Below are 17,775 nucleotides of genomic sequence, written 5' to 3'. Positions count from 1 at the left end.
CTTGCCAATTCCGTGCAAGTTCTCATAGCCCACGTCAAAATACTTTTCATGGGCTCGGAAATGAACAACAATTAGTCCGGCCCATATCAAATCTCCTTCATTTGGCTTGTCCGTCTTCCCAAACTGACAACCTATTTTCGCTTTCCCTTCTTACAGCCAAGACTTTCCGGCCGTAACTTCTCATGGATCTTTTCTACTTTTTATCACGGCTAAGACTTTCTAGCCGTAAGTTTTACTGGATGTTTATTTCTTTTCCTCTCTAATCTAGCCATTTCATTCTCAAACTCGGCCAAGCTCTGCTCCTTCATTCTTGTCACAGCAACAGCAAACCAACTCCTTCATCGGCTTCAATCCTTACTGCCATGGTCGAGACTCTAGACTCAACTGCAAACTCGATCTCTATCTTCTTCTCATCTTTGAGACCTATCACAAGAAATCATTTACATCCCCATTGAACTCCAACAGCAAACATTCAAACCCCACAGCTTTATCATCAAATTCCGATAATGGCAGCAACAACTTGCTCGTTGTTGAAAATCCATCTTCTACCATTTCAACTGCCATCACTGTTGGAATATATGTTACATACCACCGAGAAGAAATGGAGGTGGGATGTTCGGAAGACCAAGTCAGTAGAAGACTAAGTCAGTAGAAGATATATCTCTAGCCAAGATAGTTTGTTATCTAGGTTAGGTTTGTTGTTTATCCTATGCTCTTATAAATAGGAATTCTATGTAACTGTAAATGTTATCTCAGTTTCTACTGATGATCAATAGGGGTTTCACCCTACGGGGTTTGTGTGGATGTAGGCTATTAGAGACGAACCACGTTAAAGTCTCTTTGTTATGATTTTATTTCTGTTTGATCTATGAACCCTCGATACTCATAATTTATTATGGTATCAAAGCAGGGAGATCCGCTCAAATCGCTTCCGCAACAAAGTTAAAGTTTTCGTTTTCGCATCAACAAACATTTTCTTTATTTTTTCTTTGTCAATCTAAAATAGTCGATGCTTTTTCTGCTCTCAAGCAATCAACAGTGAGAGTTGGTCAATATCTCGCATATAAGGTTCGTGGGTTCTAGCACTAAAGGTATTTTTCATCAAGTTTACTTTTTGGTGTTGTCTTAATTACAAAACTATTGATCGCATCAATATATGCTTTCAAGTCTGTGCAATAGTATCCAAATCAATTGATTTATTCGTTCTCACTTATTAGGTGACAGATGAGTCTCAATAGAGCTTAATTATTGCTGAGTTTTGTTTCATGAAACACCACTTTCGATTGAGAGTTCTCCTCTGTCATCTTTGGTGATCTCATGTCAATATGACCATATCCCATCTTGCTCATGTGGGCTATTTAATCTATCTTTTGATCTTTATATGATCATTTTATGTCAGTTTTTTCTTCATGTGGTTATAAATAAATTAATCATGTGCATTGGCAGTCATCATCTCTGCATCGTTTATGTGAATTAAATATGTTGTTTCTTTTTAATCAAATCTGATTTTTTAACCAAAATCCGTTGTACATCTCATCCAAACTGATTTTATTCCAATAATCGTTTTTAATAATCCTTGTTGGTATAATCTCTCATTTTTTTTAACTACAATCACAAGTAGTTTCTTATGGTTGATCCCATGATCACAGCAAACCTTATTCAAAAGGAATAAGTTCTCATATGTCTGTTAGTTGACGAAACCATTTTGGAATTTGTTTACATTTGTAGTCAAGCCAACCAAGCCATTTAACTGCTCGGATATTTTGAGCGTATTTGTCACTCAAGGCAAATGTCAAAAGCAAGTCAAGACATGTTTCAGCAGTTCAATGCTCGTTTTGCCTCATTATTGTGTTATATTTCAAGTGTCTTGATTGAAGATCAAGTTCTCTATCAAGCGTGGTCTTGGAAGTCCAAGTACATGGTGTGTTCTAAGTTTTTCTCCAAGTGACCGTGAAGATTGATTCCGAAGTGTCTTTCTAGTCCATCACTATTCTAGTGATCCGAAGTATGGTGGAGTTGATGGCTCAAGTTAAAAAAAAAAAGAACTATGGTGCTATTTCAAGCAGTGTGGTTCTAGTCAAAGTTTGAAGATCGTAGGCTATTGTTGTTTTTAATTATGATGTTATCATTTAAGAGTAATGTTGGTGTTGCTATCCATGAGTGTTCGCAGCAATCGCTTTTGTTCGATATTTGTTCTTTCCAACTACAGTTTGTTCAAGTTGTACACTACAAAAAATTTCGTTTTCAACTTGAAGGGGTGTTGGAATATATGTTACATACCACCGAGAAGAGATGGAGGTGGGATGTTCGGAAGACCAAGTCGGTAGATGACTAAGTCAGTAGAAGATATATCTCTAGCCAAGATAGTTTGTTATCTAGGTTAGGTTTGTTGTTTATCCAATTCTCCTATAAATAGGAATTCTATGTAACTGTAAATATTATCTCAAATTCTACTGATGATCAATAATGGTTTCATCCTACGGGGTTTGTGTGGATGTAGGCCATTAGAACCGAACCACGTTAAAATCTCTTTGTCATGATTTTATTTCCGTTTGATCGATACCTATAATTTATTAATCACAGACTCGAGTCTCCTCTTAATATTCGCGACCATCAACCTCCGACTCATCTTCATCGACGGCAGCAAGCTTCATTCGCCGGATAAACTCGGTCAGCACCTTCTCTGCAGTCACCAGCATCATCACTGCAAGTTCCATCAATGGCATAACCCAGACTCAACTCGGTCCATCTTCATGCCTCTGCCGAGCTCGACCATCTTTCTCTGTTTTGTAACTCGAACTCTCGGTCCCATCTCCATTTTCCATTGATGACAGTAACATTCGAGACTCATTCATAACCCATTTTCTCCTCTCGGCATTGACAACAACCAAACCCATCACTTCCATGATAAATCCATCAAGGATCATCGACGTCACCAATTCCTCCCTGTCCATCGATCTCTACTGCTCCAATCGTTACCTCTGTCTTCTCATCTCCGTCAATTAACGACCTTGGAAGTAGCCATCACTCAATCACCGAGAACATCATGATCATCTCCATAGTCATCAATAATGGCAGCAGCACCCCAAAACTGAACTCGAGCTTTTCATCTTTCTATTAATCATTGGCAAAACTCCATTCCTGCCACCATCACTACTTACTGACACAACAACGAATCGAGTCCTTGTCTGCTTCTTCCCAACTCGTATGCCACCTCCCTGTGTAGCTCGTTACTCCATCTACATCGTCACTTCCCTGACTCCGTTGAGACTCGAGCGTTTCTCACTTCCATCGTCGGCAATCATCAGAGCTGTAACTCTGAGATGACGTCCCCTTAGTAAAACTGGCGGAGTCCTCATAACCAGCGCGTAGTTTCCCTTAGCAAGTGAACGGGTGTCTTTAACAATCTGCCACATTCTTGTTAGACTATCGGTTCTGGATAACCGACAAGCTTAACTTCTCGTTTCACCCATAATTTTCTCATACGACGTCGGAATGAACTCGTTCGTTCTCCTTTCACTTTGTCTTTTAGTCCTCTTCAAGATGATATCAATGACTCCTAGATTTGAACGAGTTCCGCTTGGTCTTTGGCCCTTTTCCACTTGTAGCTAACTTCTTTTATTGCACAATTCACTTCTTTTGGACGATTCACCTAGCAAAACATAAATAAGAGAAAACAAGAATAATATACAATAATTTGCAAGAATATATAGCAATTACTAGCATGGATTCGACACCAAATATATGCAAAATATGCACTTAACACTTGGCTTCAGTCGACATGGAGGAGAAATGGAGGCACGACGAAGCGCCTTAGACGACGAGCGCGAGAGCTGAAAGGTTTGTAGCTCGGCTAAAGCGGAGAAGGATCGAGCATAAGCGACCTCCCAGTGAAAACAAGCATGATTACCCTATTCACAATGGCATCATCATTCTCGACTCTCACGTGGACGAACCTGAACACCCAAAGGATGTTGGAGCAGTTTCCGAGAAAGGTCCTGAAGCGTCTTCTGGAGAGAATGGTAAAATAATTCCCGAAAGGGATGATGTTGATGCAGCTCCTGAAAGAGAAGTCGCGGCGGCTCTTGGGGAGGATGTGGTGGAAGCTTTCAAAGAAGATGCAGAAGCAATGTTCAAAAGGAAAGTTGAAGTAGCTTCCGGAGAGAACGTGGTAGCACCTTGTGACGAAGGTGTTGAAGCAGCTTCCAATGACGGTTCTGGTGAAGGCACTGTTGATCTTCCTAGTGACGAAATTTCCCTTTTGTTACTTTTATTCGTAGATGGGCACTTTTCATAGATTGTAGACATTTTCTTCTTATACTCAGTAGCTTTGTGACGACCCTAAGTTTCATTAAAGGATGGTTCTTTTATTCACGACATCTTGAGACTCTAGATGTAGCGCTCCCCAGTAGGGTTACAATAGAATCTCTCAATTCCATTGAGTCGTGCAGAAAATTAGAACGCGACACACATATAAGCGGTGATGCGTTTTTATGTGACTGTACACTTCCTCCATGATAATTGCATGTAACCCTAAAAATAAGGAAGGGATGCAATAATGGAAACTAAAGATTGGATACGAACCTGTCCACCTCAATTGATAGCGTGTTGCAATCCACGTAATGATTTGGTGATCGAGAGGCCGCCTTATCGTGAAGTAGATTGTTTTTCAAGGTACGAAGCGCTTTCCCTAACAATCATATACTGGTTGTTTGACGATTCCCTTTCCACTTTTCTTTTTGCATGTATTCCTTCAGTATTTCTTGAAAGCTATGAGATGTTTCTTTTTAGGGTTTTGTCTTTCTTATTTGAATTGATGGGTAATGATGTTAGGCTTGCTCAAGACTTTGTGTCATGATTCAGGAGTAAAGAGATCTTTAAAGGAAACAATACTTTGATTAACTAACAAATTGAAACCCTAATTATGAATGCAAGCAGTGCATCATTTTGGAGGAATTAAAAATATTGCATGAAAAGGGAAATTGCTGGAGAAAACACTAAAGAGAACATTGGAGGAGGAGGAGTAGCACAGCGTTTTAGGTATTGAAAGGATTGAGCCATCGTGAGTGAATTGTCGCACCTTCCAGTTCATCGGCGTTGATGAGATTGTAGTAAGCCCCTAAGATAACGTCTGCCACTAGATATGGCTCATCTTTCCCTTTTGTAGGTGAATCAGGCTGAGTGGTAACTTTCACTACCATATCTCCAATCTGAAACGAGTTTGGGTGTTGCACAACTACTTGACTCTCAGACTCGTTATCTTTGATGGAGACGGCTTCTATATTTTTAATCAAACTTTTAAAAGGCCCAACAACCCATTCACATCTCCTAGTAACAAATGGGTTGACGATCGGGTCAAGTCCCTGACCCTTGACGGAAAGTGGATTGACCGATTGTAGAAAGGGTTGTTCGATAAGACTTAATCTTCAAACGTACGTCGATGAGCTCTCTCCAGGTAGTTGCATTACATTGGCAAGTTGTTGATACAGCAAAAAATAATATTCGGGGTTGGACGACTTGTTGGAAATCCTTTCAGGTATAGACACTGACAAATGACACACTCCTAGCTTTGCTTTGTTGTCATGCACCCACGGGCGCCCCAGAATCATATCATAATTCGGGCATTCTTTCACAATATGAATTTTCCGCGTGTTAGAGCGTCTCCCACCTTGATTCCGAGGTTGATGTACCCGTAAGCGTCTCTAGACTCTCCTTCTGGGCTTTTGATTATGGTTGGACAGAGAACGACTTCCTATTTTGGAATCTTTGTGGCTCTCAGGTCTTGATGGTAACAACGTTGAAGTCTGAGGCCGTGTCAATCAGCGTGTTGTCGAACTCGACACCTTCAGGCGAGCAGTAGTCAGCAGTCCCCAGTTGCTTTTTCCAACAACGCCTTCTAAGAGAGGTTGGGGTTTAGGAGTTGTTTCCCCGATTGAAAACAGGCGCTTGCCTGACACAATGTGATTGAGAGATGCAAATATATCTTGACGTTGTGCCTTGGAGAAATAAAGAATTTCACATACACGCTCTGTCATGGATTGCACGGTTTTGTGAGCAGAGTCCCCAGAAAGTGTGCAACTTCTGACTGGGAGAGGGTCTCTGTGAACTCCCTCAGTGCCTAGTTGAAGTTCCCCCGCATCTATTTTTTCTTTGAAAATGCGCTTCAACTTGTTGCATTCATTGGTGGGATGATTGACGAACCTGTGGTAACGACAATATTTTGGATTTGCCATCTCTTCCTCAGTTGGTGGGCGTCTGACAGGAGGTAGCTTGATGGCATCATTCTGGATCCATGCTTCTAGGAGCTCAATTATTTCCTCTATCGGGAACGGGAAGTCTGGAGAAGTGTCTCCAGCTTCTTGTTGTTGCGCAGGCATTTTAGCTGGTGCCTTCCTTGGTGCAGCTGCCTGATGCGCTGGTGCTGTACGTTTGGGCTGTTGTTCCGCCGCTGGATCTTTTCTTTTTCCTCCTTCACCCACTACACTTACAGAGGGTCAAGTATTCTATTGTTTATTGATAAGACGTCTGCTTCCTCGAGTCTCACGTGCATCTTCGTTTCTGGCGGGTCTGGTCCTCTCTAGTAATGTCGGTGCTATTGTGGCCGAACGCTTAGCGGCTTCATAAATTTCAGAAAAAGTTTGGAAACGCAAGTTCTCCAGTAGATCGTGATATATGGGCATCATGTCGTTAATGCATAACTCTACCAACTGTTGTTCGGTCACGTTTGGGTCGTGACAATCCAGCACCTGAATCCTGAATCTCTTGACGTAATCATTTGGATGCTCATTGTTTCGTTGGAACATTCTTCTTAAGTCTGAAAAGGTGATTTGCTCGGACACGAAGAAATATTGCTTGTAGAAAGCGGTTACCATCTCACACCAGTTGGATATGCTGCTTGGTGCAATGTTGTTGTACTAGGTATACGCTCTACCGGTAAGTGACTTCGAGAACTCTTTCAGGCGGAGGACATGATTGTATTCGTGTTCTCCTAATGACTCCAGAAAACGAGAGATGTGTTCACGAGCATTACCAGTACCATCATAAAGGGAAAATTGAGGAGAAGAGAATCCTCTCAGGAGAGGAACTCTTTGCACATCAGGAGGATAATGAGGTTGATGCTGATGCAGGTCTACCGGGTTTTCCTTGCCTCGATTTTGGAGAAGTCGTTCTAGATCCTCACGCGTGATGAAATTGGATGGCTGATTCCTTTCTCTTGAGCGCTCGGGAGCAACACAAATTCCTCATCTATGAATGCACGTCCTGTTGAAGTGCTTGCGCCAAGAGTGTTGAAAGTACTCCTTTTTTTTTCATGGGATGACGCGTCTCTCGTGGTAGTCGTTCAGTTAGCGTCTTGAGGAAAGTGAGTACCTCTTCTGAGTTGTAGCCATGTCCTTTTGAGCCTTAGCGAGAACTTCTTGTCTTTCCATTAAATCGACAATGGTAATAGGGGGTTGGCCTCCCCTGGCTCCTTCAGTCTCTCGTTCTGATGGGGGAGTGGCAGTAGCTCTAGTAACAACCGGGGGTGTTATGCTCGAAGAAATATTGGGAGTGGCGGCAGCGGCTATTGCTCTGGTGATTGGAGGTATCACGCCTAAAGGAATGTTTCATGCGCCACTGGTGTTGGTGGTTGAGGATGTAGTACCCCGAGATGCGTTGATCGTGCAGGTAGGCGGCACATTGGTGTCGCCGACAGGAATGTTGACACCAGTGTGTTGTCAGCGCCAGTGACATCGGGATTCGTCGTTGATCCAGACCTAAGATCCACCATCCTGAATTTGAGAAAATTGAAATGAAATTGAAAATTGATTTTGCAACCGAGAGATTAATCTCCCACTGTGGTCGCCAGTTGTTTTGGGGTAAAAACTGATTCTGCTGTTTTTGGTAAATTTGGGTATGTTGATGAGAAACGAATTCAAACCCTAAACAAATGCACTGCACGGGAGTACTTTTAGATTCGAGAGATCAATCTGTAAGACTCTGGCCTAAACCAAGAAATGGCCGTTCCAGATTCAATTCGGTCACAAGGTGAAAAAGAAGGGTTGATCTTAGGGAGGGAAGCGAAGAAGGTGTTTTAGATTAGAATGTTGAATTATGAAGGCGTGGCTGTTTTATGACTTGTATTAGAAAAATGGTTTCAGGCTACTTGTGTTGATAACACTTGTGTTCTCTTTTTGAAATAGGTTGAAAACCTATTTATGTAAGTCATTTAGCGCACCCTGATCTCATAGGAAATGGAGGAAGTTAAGTATTGGAGAAATGGAGTTGTGTGGAAGGTGGTGATCATCGTGTTTCCATTATGAGGGAAGACTGGTCACACTTTCACCCACTACTTTATTATCGTTAACCGTCCGTTCTTTCCTAACACTTTCTCGTAATGGGAGCGTTGCACGCCGCACGCTGTAAACCGCCAGACCAATACCCCAGTGAGCATCCCCCAGTTTGTGAAATGTTTGATGTCTCGAGTGAATGGGTCAAGTCGTGAGACTCGCCGCTAAAATCAGTACATAGTGCTTTTGGGTTAAATAATAAGTTATTTGTGAAATTATACAATCGCTTATAATCGATGTATATAAGGCATCGCTTTCAAACAAGCAGCTGAAAAATAATCGATGTGCAGAAAGCATCGTTGCTTTAGAGCTCGATTTAGTCGCGAATTAGCGTCTTAAAAAAGTAGCACGACCGGCCACCTTTGGGTGATCGTTTGAGGACCCTATGGGCGAGCTATCACTTGATCGATCAATCCTTGTTGGTTTTCTGAAAATAAATCTACACCATCCAACTAGGCTAGCGAAGTTGGACGGACGGGATGATTTGCGGCTATTACATATTTTCGTTGATGTAATTTAGGATTTAGGGGTCGCGCGACCAACCCTCTTTTGGGCGAGCAATTCAAGGCACTGAACGTTAGTTCGAACAGGTCGATCGATCATGTGCAAAGGTGGGTTTCCAGTGAGCCCGCTAACACTTTTGGGGTCGCCTGAAATTGAATTTAAGCCACTTGATTTGGATGGCGAAGATGGATGGTTGTGATCGATTTGCGACAATAGTATATCGCCGCAACGCAACTTTAGGGTTTCAAAACGGTGCGTTCACCCTACTTTGGGCTAGCGATTTGATGCGTTCTGGTCTTGCTATGATCAAGTCGATCTACCGAGGGTGGAGTTGGGTCGACGGTGAAAACGTTAGCACTTCTTTAATCATTCGAATGAAGATCTAAGCCGTCCAACCAGGCTAGCTAAGTTGGACAGTCGTGATATTTTTGAGACCGTTTTTGCCGGTCTCAACTCATTTGAGCTATCTTTCAACAGCGCGATCACCCATATATGTTAGGGTTAGCGTTCAAAGATGTTGTGGGAGTGCTAGATAGAATCCGATCGGTCGGGATATTAGTGGGCCCGCCGGTGGTCATTATGATTATCGCCTAGTTCCGCTAGGAGTAGGCTAGGCATTGTGTGGCCAAATCGTGTGGTCGTGATCGTTTCTTAAGACTGATACGGACAGTCTAGATTTTTCTCAAGGAATTAAAATGCGTTCGATCGCGCTAAATTTTAGTTAAAAAGTGTGTGAACACGCCGATCTCTTTATCAAAGGGTGATGTAGCCTATGTGAGTGTTTTCATGCAGGTCTCAATACTGACACTTCGGAATATATATGCTACTCCGCTGCGAGTGAACATTAATCGTCATGTCATGCCAATATTGATAGTTCATCTGAGAACATAGCATAGGAAAACACTAGGCAGGTCATGCATTAGTGAATAATGCAATAGGTTAAAGTTTACAGAATATCAGGGGTTGTGGCTTCACACACCATTCTTAATAAACTTCATAAATATGTTGAATTGCTCAATACACATGTAGGTAAATAGGTATGGACACTCGTTATTTTTAAATGGCCTTTATTCCTTTGCAGGATGACAGCCGCATGCGCATTAAATACAGGGTTTTACAATTTTGACCCTGAACTGAAAACCACCATCAACAAGAAGAACCAGACATCAAGACAAAGACAACCTCCACAGAGGAGTACGCAACATAATCAGCCATTCACAACACCAAATGAGCCTAATTGTAACAGTTTATAGGTGTTACAAAGACCTTCAGTAACACCGAATAAACGTTACTGTTGAGGGTGTGGCAGATTTTCTGTCACAGTTTTCATATGTTACGGATTTGGTCAGAACGTTTCCACAGCACCAGACCATCTGTTCTATTTCGTGCAGGTAGTAACACGTTTCCACAATCTGTCACACATGGTTACTGTTACTAATTTTTTTTTCTGGTAACACGGAAATACTGTTCCAAAACTAGGCCTTTTGATGTTACTGAAATAACATATATATCAGGTTATTTGTCACTATCTGCAACTGACACAGTTCTCGAACATCATACTCAAGATATGTATCGGTATTTCTGATGTTCGCCACATCAAATTAAAAGGTAAAGAGTACTATATTTCTCGTAATATCATTACTAATATGATTTTGAAACAAGCAAAGAGTCAAACAGATAAAGATTGGATCATTTCTTTCATTGCGAATACAAGAAAACAAAACTAAATTCGTTAGTAGTGTCGAGGTATCTTTTAGTCGCCCATCCTTTTTGATGGTTTTTGCGAGAAGCTTAAACTTGTAGGTTCTTCCTATATTTAAATCCTGGAAAATACCGTGTTGGACTTGAAGACATCTCCACCATATTTATTATCTGAAGACGATTACTTCCGTGGACTTACATCCTGGCAACACCGTATTAGACTTGCAATTATATCCCGGTCACGCACAACTGGATTCTCCGTCTCAACAGTAGTATTATTCAAGACTACCTGCAATGGTGCAATTGAAAATGCAGGAGCATCAATAACAAGGATACACATTTTGACGCTTGATCAAGCATCGAAAAAATTTAATAGTGACTGTAAGCAAATGTTATTGAACCAGAGCAGGCTCTTCTGGGAAACTCCCCAAGAAACCTATCAAAGAGATCATTAGTATTTTCAATTCGTTCTTCGCATTTCATAAATTATCCAGATCATGGATATCAACAGAAACAAAATTACAAACATATGCTAAAGAAAAAAACTGAAACTCAACACCGCACATTGAATGTTAACTTCAGAAGTACATTTGCTTTCAACTAAGGTGTCTACTCCATCGTAAAGTACTACAATGATGGATTGATAGATATAGGAAAATTGGACTCCAATAATCCAACTAAGGTGTATAATCCAGTATCCCAAGCACTATCATGAGTTCCTTCATAAGTATAAGAGTTCCACATCTATGAGAGGGGCAAGTCTCAGCAATATATAGCGGAGCTCCATGTATGACCTGTTAGAACCAAATAATATTATCACTTTTAAGTATATTGAGGAAAATAGATTAACAGAGAGAGGAAAGTAGAATCGGATAAGCTTACCAAACCTATTCCAAAACCATAGAGTAGCCTCCCTAATAAGAGAACATTAAGGGTTGGCGCCAAGCCAGTGGTTAAACCACCAAAGCGTATATAGCACAGATGCTATAATAAGTTCACGTCTCCTTCCTTAAACGAAATGCAATTTCTAAGTAAAAAGATAAACTTTTCCAAGATTAGTAGCAGAAACAACAAAAACATAGGTGAATTACCTTGAAAATCTACAATGGGGTAGACGAGGACGGAACTCATAAGAGATCCATAGAAAGGACCCGTTACCTGCACAATAAACAGAATACAATCTTAACCAAACTACAATTGAGGGATAATTCGTGTTAACTAGAAGATGATAACAGTAAATCAGTTATAAGAGTTACCACAAGATCAAGCTTTCTGGAAGATAGATTGAACCATGTTGTCCCACTAAGCTTTGGTGACTGCGCAAGTGGTCAAATATCAAAATAATAAGAGTGTCTCTCAAATGCGAATTCAAGAGGTCCATACCAACAGTATAAACAAAGTGTTGTAGACCAAAATGCAAGAGAGGACGGGTAAGACGGAAAAGGAAAAACAGTATACCTGCAAAGAGATAGCAACTCCTGAAATGGCACCAATATCATACCCAAAAATTAAACCACTAAGAGCTGGAAATAAGAACCTGCAAACTTAAGCGAGTCATTCTACAGAAGATAAAACTTCCCCTCCTTCAAATCTACAGGAATCTATAGTAAATGCCCTAAGCATTCACATTACAAAATACATGTGCAAAAATGCTTTTGCAATATACCATCGTTCAAAAGAAAAAATCAAACTAAAATCAAATAGACTCTCATTTGCATTATGAAAAACCTTCCCATCCAACCAGGATCCTGATCGATTGCAATCCAATAAAAATCATAATTGAATCACCTACAGATTTCTAATTCTAATCCCCATTCTCTTTACCAAACTCAAAACCTCACCCTCCAAGGATTTGGGTGGCAATGCCCCAGATTCACACAGGTGACAGGACACTCTCGCACCCATTTCAATGAGTTTGAACCTCAAATCTGAATTCATAAACAAAATTGAAGAAATAGGTTAATTAACTTACAGTAGAATCTCACAATTCCTTAAAAAAATACCATCTTGATTCACTACAGAAGCTCCTCCATCAGAAACCAAAGACTGGATCTCCACATCTGATGTTAAATTCTCTTTCTTAGCCCTAGAAAGAAACGTATCTGATGTAAACGGAAGCCAATAGTCTTAGGTTGAAATGGGGAATTTGACATCGGGAAACTACAACGGAAAAAAACATCACTGAAATCATAAAGTTTCAAATTAAAAAAGAATTACCTAATGCAGTTTTTTACACTTGGACTAGATTGACACCCCAATAGCCTTAGGTTTCTGCATACAATTCTTCTTACTCTGTACTGTGAACAAACACAGCTCCCCAAAACCAATAAATTGAATCAACACAAATAAATTTAAGAAAACTTGTAACAAACCAGCTTTACCTCTTATATGTGTGACAATAGTGAGGATGGTCCAACATTAACCACAATTACTTGAATCCCTTCCCGACTAATCTCCTTTCCCCTCCTCCTTTATCCGGGCTTGGGACCGGCAATGAAATGATATAAGCATTTGCATTGGCAGAGTTAAAAAGTGTTGCCCCTAACAGATAACAAATTATATAGATACTAATTATAGAAAAACATAGATACTTAAATAACAGAAGTCTTGTAAATAAAACTATGAAAAATAAATAACCAAACTTAAAGGAAGTCAATATTAACAAGCTTAGACAAGGCTCAAGTGCCTTTTAGTCTGAAAAATATAACGATAACTACAGCACTAAGAAATTAACCACTTAGAATTCATAAACTTTAGTGAAGCACTTAAGATCGACATTCGTATATAATCAACGATTTTGGCCACACCAAGTATCCACCTTCCATCACATCCTCGAATATATTAGCACCATCTTGTTTCCCAGACTTGTAAATTGGTGTATTAGGCATCACAATCTTGATTAGAATAACTTTTGCTTCGCGCTCTACATCTAACTTATAACCATGGAAAATACCCTTTGTGTCATCAGTAACTATGGTTGCGATAGCAACTACTTCGAAGTTCATATTTCTTAGTTCGCAGCTCCCAGAAGATGTTGATGGAACATAGGTAGGTGAAACAGACGAAGTGCCCACAGACGACTTGCTTGTTGATGATCCATTTACCGGTTCAACAGAAGGCTGGACATTCTTTCCCTTTGTGCCTAAGACCTGTTAGTTAAGAAAATGGATAAATACGCAAGAATACAATTTAACAGACTTACAACTAAGTTGTAAAAAATTGAAAAGTTTTGGGGTTTACTTACATGTTCCATTAAAGTGTCCATCTTGGAATTCACAATATTCATTTCACTCTTCAGTTCATTACCTTCTTTTTCTTTTTCCGAAAGCATTTTCAAGGCTGGTGTAGTGATTAATGCCCGACAACGAGCAATATCCGCATCCAAAGCTTCCACCATCAAATGCCCGTCGTCACACTGAGAAGTAGCCAAACGAAGATCCTGATCAGCTTCATGAACTAACTGATAGATGTCTTGAATAACCTCACCCTCAGCACCAGCTTCACGAGCAAGCGAGAGAGTATCCTCATGTTCATCGCATTCTTTACGTGCTTTATCTTGACGAATTATCCTAAGCGTCCATAAAAAACCCGCTTCTTCCTTTAGAACCAATAAACGCGCCAATTCATCCTCAAGGTAAGGGTGGGGTACGAGCGTAGACGCGGCCTCCAAGGTCAGAACATGCCCAAGAAGCGTTGAAGCTTCCTGATTGGAAATCCAAAGATGGAAATCAGAAATGACGCGATCTATAGTAGTCATCATCATCAAAGAATCTGCGAACAATTGATAGGACTCATCGCGAGCAGTAACATCCTCATCCAACGCGCACTGGATCTCTAAAGGCACACGACCTGATGATTCAGCTCGCTGAGCAGTCTGGTATGCCTCGTACCGTAACCTAAAGTTTGCACGCTTGGCATCCCTATTCACTTTTCTCTGCTCTCGAAGTCCCTCAATTTCAGCCTTCACAAGCAGAAGTCGCTTCAGTTCGCAGCGTTTGAACATCACCGAGACCAACATAGGAATGGGCGCCAGGGATAACACATATCCATGAAAAGAATTAGCCATGTAGGTGTTATGTTGACCAATATAAGAGGAAAAGGAAGTTAAAAAAGAGAGAGAGAGAGAGAGAGAGAGAGAGAGAGAGACTAGTGAACAGACTAAGAAGAAGAATTGTATATAAAGGGAGAGGGCGTAATTCACGATGCAACCACCATTCACATCTCTCCTTTACATGTTGTGACAGATGTCAATTCACGATAACAATGAAGTACGGGAAACGGTGCCCCCATGCATCTCTGGGGTACCTCTCAGAGAGAAGACAAACTTGAACCAAAGACCAGCATGGCAACATCCACGAGACAAAAAGGGGTAGGGAAAGTAGCAACAGGGAAGAAAAGCCTAGCAACAAGAAATAAATAATACTAACATCAAAAGAAAATCCACAAGAGGCAGAGTTCCAAAAGAGAAAAATCAGCAAGCGTAACAACAGTGATAAACTACGAGTAACCAGCAAGATAAGCCGCCCCAAAAAGACACGCAACATTATCCGACTATCATCTCACGACAATGGGTAATGTCCATATCCACGGCTTTCGCCATCAAACCCCCCTCATCACACTGAATGACAGCTTGAGACAATTCCCAGTTAGCTTCTCTTATCAACCTACGGATATCTCGCATGACTTTACCCTTACCTCTTGCACTACGAGCGAGCGCAAGAGTGCCTTCATGTTCATCACACTCCCTACGTGCTTTGTCTAGGCGAGTCCTCCTGAGAGTCTATAGTACCTCCACTTCTTCTCTTAACACTAGTAAACGCGCGAGTTTCATCTCTGGGGTAGGGCAAGTTTACGAGCGCCGAGACAGCCGCTAGGGACAGAGTGTACCAGGAAGCTGCGGAGTCACCTGATTAGGGGCATACGAACGATAATCAACGATGTCATGATCCATAGTTGCTGTCATTAATGAAGACTCCATGAGAAGCGAATTAGCAGCGTATTGAGCTGTGACAGCGTCATCTAAAGCGTGTTGAATGGCAGATGTCATGTGTCCAGCCCTCGGAACCTCTTGATGCACTTCATAACATTCCACGAACTGGCCACGCATGGAGTCCCTATTTGCTAACATGTGCTCACGAAGCATCTCGACTTCGGCCTTCACTAACAATAAGCGCCCCAGTTCCGCCTCCATGAACATTGAGACCATCGCAGGGATAGGCGCTAAGGTCAAGACATACCCATGAAGGGAATGAGCCATCTAAGTAAAATATCCGACGAAAATAGGCAAAAATGGAAAACAAGGTGCTTGAAACGGATGATTGGATAGAAGGAACGATACCTTTATATAGAAGAAGTGCCACCACAAATGATATGGTAACTTCCCCGCCTCTTGCGACGCGTAGTGATCGAGAATGCAAAATGATTTAACTATAGGGTCATTTAGCAATTGACCCAATAGTCAGGGGACTAATGTTGATACATGAAAATAATACCCCTTAACGGGTTTGGGGTACCCCCGGAGGGACGATTATGTCAAGAAGGAAATGTAGGGACTTGGGGACTAAGCCCAAGTCCAACAAGAAAGTAACCATTAAAAGGAAGGATAAGAAAGGAATTAGTAAATAAGAAAGAGGTTATATTAAGGAAGGAGTGGCATTAGAAGTAATTAAAGAAGTTTAGGACACATGACATGATGTCATAAAAGGAAGGGATTTTTGGAAGTCTATATAAAGAAGGGCAAGCTACAATGGAAAGGCAACTCTCTCTCTCTCTTACTATTTTTGGTATAGTGAGGTCACTTGGTATAGCTAGGACGGGTAGAACCTAAATCCGAGATCACCCTTCAACGTTTGGCGACCACACCCGGAGGCTCGTGCCTAGATGACCATGACACACTTAGGCGGCGCTTGTCCGAGCGCGAACGAGAACCAACCTAATGTCCTCCAGTTAACCCAGAAGGCGAGAGAGTAAGAATAGTATCAGACCCAATCACACAAGCGAGCAAACCAGATGCCTCGCGTGAGAAAGATAAGCAGCAGGAAGTCGGGAACACGTCACCCACACAACCTACTCTAAAAGAGATGCGGAAGGAGCTAGAGGACCACGTCCGTAGAGAGCAAGAACTTAGAAAACTCCCGAAAGCGGCCAGCGCCGGGAAAAATACCAGAGGAGCAACAGAGGACACAGGAGAAAAGGAGTAAGAACCCATAACCATGACGCAAGAAGCGATGGCCAAATACTTAGAGATGAACTACAGAGTCGTGAAGCAAGATAACTACGATTTCATGGCCAGCCCGTACTCCTCCGAAATCACAAAATACCAATACCCATAGGATTATACTTCACCAAAATTCAAGGTCTACAATGGCCAATGAAATGCGCTAGAACACCTCAGCCGATTCCAATCTACTATGAATGATCACACAGCCAACGGGAAGCTATGTCTGAGGGAATTCCCAAAGTCGCTGACTGATACAATATTCACTTGGTATGACAATCTAAAGTCGGGAAGCATCATCTCGTGGGCGACCATGTCCACTCTTTTCCTAGGAAAGTTCTATTCATCAAAAAGGAAGATTACGACTATAGACCTGAGCAAGTGCAACCAACGCCCAGGTGAAGAGATAGGAAAATATATTTCCAGGTTTCGCCTCCTCACTTTGGATTGCCACGAAGATGTTAAGGAGGAAACGCTAGTAGAGATTTGTGTACGAGGAATGACCCCGTCGTTTAAGAAAATCTTGGTCAATTTCCGCTTTCCAACGTTCGTCGAGCTGGAAGAAGCGGCAGCAAGGATCGCCGATTGTGTCGAGGAGCATAACTCGGACTACATTTGGCGAAATACAGTTAATACAGTATTAACCGCGCCTAGGAACATCCGTGAAAATAATAACAGAGAAGGTTGGAGCACAAAGCACTCCCTCCGCCCTTGCCTTGCAGTAAAGAGCAGATTGTGGGTCTGTTGGAACAATGGGTAGAGAACAAAGAGACCCAGCTTCCTCCTACAAATACGGACCTCAGCGCCATCGACCAAAACGATGCAAGATACTGTCATTTCCACCGAAGGATACAACACCCTACTATCGACTGCTATAACCTCCGAAGAATGTTCCAGAAAAAGTTGGAGATAGGCGAGATTGATATGGGTAATCTCGAGAATGGTAAGATGGTCCAACATCAAGTTATGATGCTCACTCATGACCTAAGAGGGGACGTTTGGAGAACCTGGGATGACAATGAGGAA

General features: G+C 41.6%; 2 protein-coding genes across 3 annotated transcripts; both read right to left on the bottom strand.

Moving 5' to 3' along the window:
* Nucleotides 1–10,922: 10,922 nt before the first annotated feature.
* LOC113334273 (D-xylose-proton symporter-like 3, chloroplastic) lies at nucleotides 10,923–13,041 on the bottom strand. Of its 2 annotated transcripts, none has more exons than XM_026580605.1 (8): nucleotides 12,914–13,041; nucleotides 12,750–12,824; nucleotides 12,505–12,618; nucleotides 11,991–12,069; nucleotides 11,789–11,848; nucleotides 11,624–11,690; nucleotides 11,415–11,540; nucleotides 10,923–11,326 (listed from the first exon to the last, which is right to left on the bottom strand). In XM_026580605.1, the coding sequence occupies exons 1-7, from the start codon at nucleotides 12,949–12,951 to the stop codon at nucleotides 11,461–11,463; spliced, it is 513 nt and encodes a 170-aa protein (XP_026436390.1). In that variant the 5' UTR covers nucleotides 12,952–13,041; the 3' UTR covers nucleotides 10,923–11,326; nucleotides 11,415–11,460. The 2 variants fall into 2 exon arrangements, 1 of the variants encoding a protein (XP_026436390.1); XR_003352702.1 differs by having other exon boundaries at nucleotides 11,316–11,326; nucleotides 11,415–11,536.
* Nucleotides 13,042–13,205: 164 nt separating this feature from the next.
* LOC113334263 lies at nucleotides 13,206–13,845 on the bottom strand. Its single transcript, XM_026580602.1, has 2 exons — nucleotides 13,777–13,845; nucleotides 13,206–13,681 (listed from the first exon to the last, which is right to left on the bottom strand). The coding sequence occupies exons 1-2, from the start codon at nucleotides 13,816–13,818 to the stop codon at nucleotides 13,298–13,300; spliced, it is 426 nt and encodes a 141-aa protein (XP_026436387.1). The 5' UTR covers nucleotides 13,819–13,845; the 3' UTR covers nucleotides 13,206–13,297.
* Between the last annotated feature and the right edge of the window lie 3,930 nt (nucleotides 13,846–17,775).

Source organism: Papaver somniferum, chromosome 1 (genome assembly GCF_003573695.1).
Source record: "Papaver somniferum cultivar HN1 chromosome 1, ASM357369v1, whole genome shotgun sequence".
NCBI classification, from domain to species: Eukaryota; Viridiplantae; Streptophyta; class Magnoliopsida; order Ranunculales; family Papaveraceae; genus Papaver; species Papaver somniferum.
The sequence above is the reverse complement of the archived record's forward strand: the minus strand, read 5'-3'. Positions and strand labels throughout refer to the sequence as shown.

Bases quoted from the DNA above. Each gene is read 5' to 3' on its own strand.
- LOC113334273 (XM_026580605.1), bottom strand. From the start codon at position 12,951: ATGTTGGACCATCCTCACTATTGTCACACATATAAGAG. The intron at 12,619-12,749 runs GTAATTCTTTTT...GTTTCTTTCTAG, and splicing joins AGTGTAAAAAACTGCATTAG to GGCTAAGAAAGAGAATTTAA. The intron at 11,849-11,990 runs GTATACTGTTTT...CCACTTGCGCAG, and splicing joins GAGTTGCTATCTCTTTGCAG to TCACCAAAGCTTAGTGGGAC.
- LOC113334263 (XM_026580602.1), bottom strand. From the start codon at position 13,818: ATGAATATTGTGAATTCCAAGATGGACACTTTAATGGAACAT. The intron at 13,682-13,776 runs GTAAGTAAACCC...CTTAACTAACAG, and splicing joins TGGACACTTTAATGGAACAT to GTCTTAGGCACAAAGGGAAA.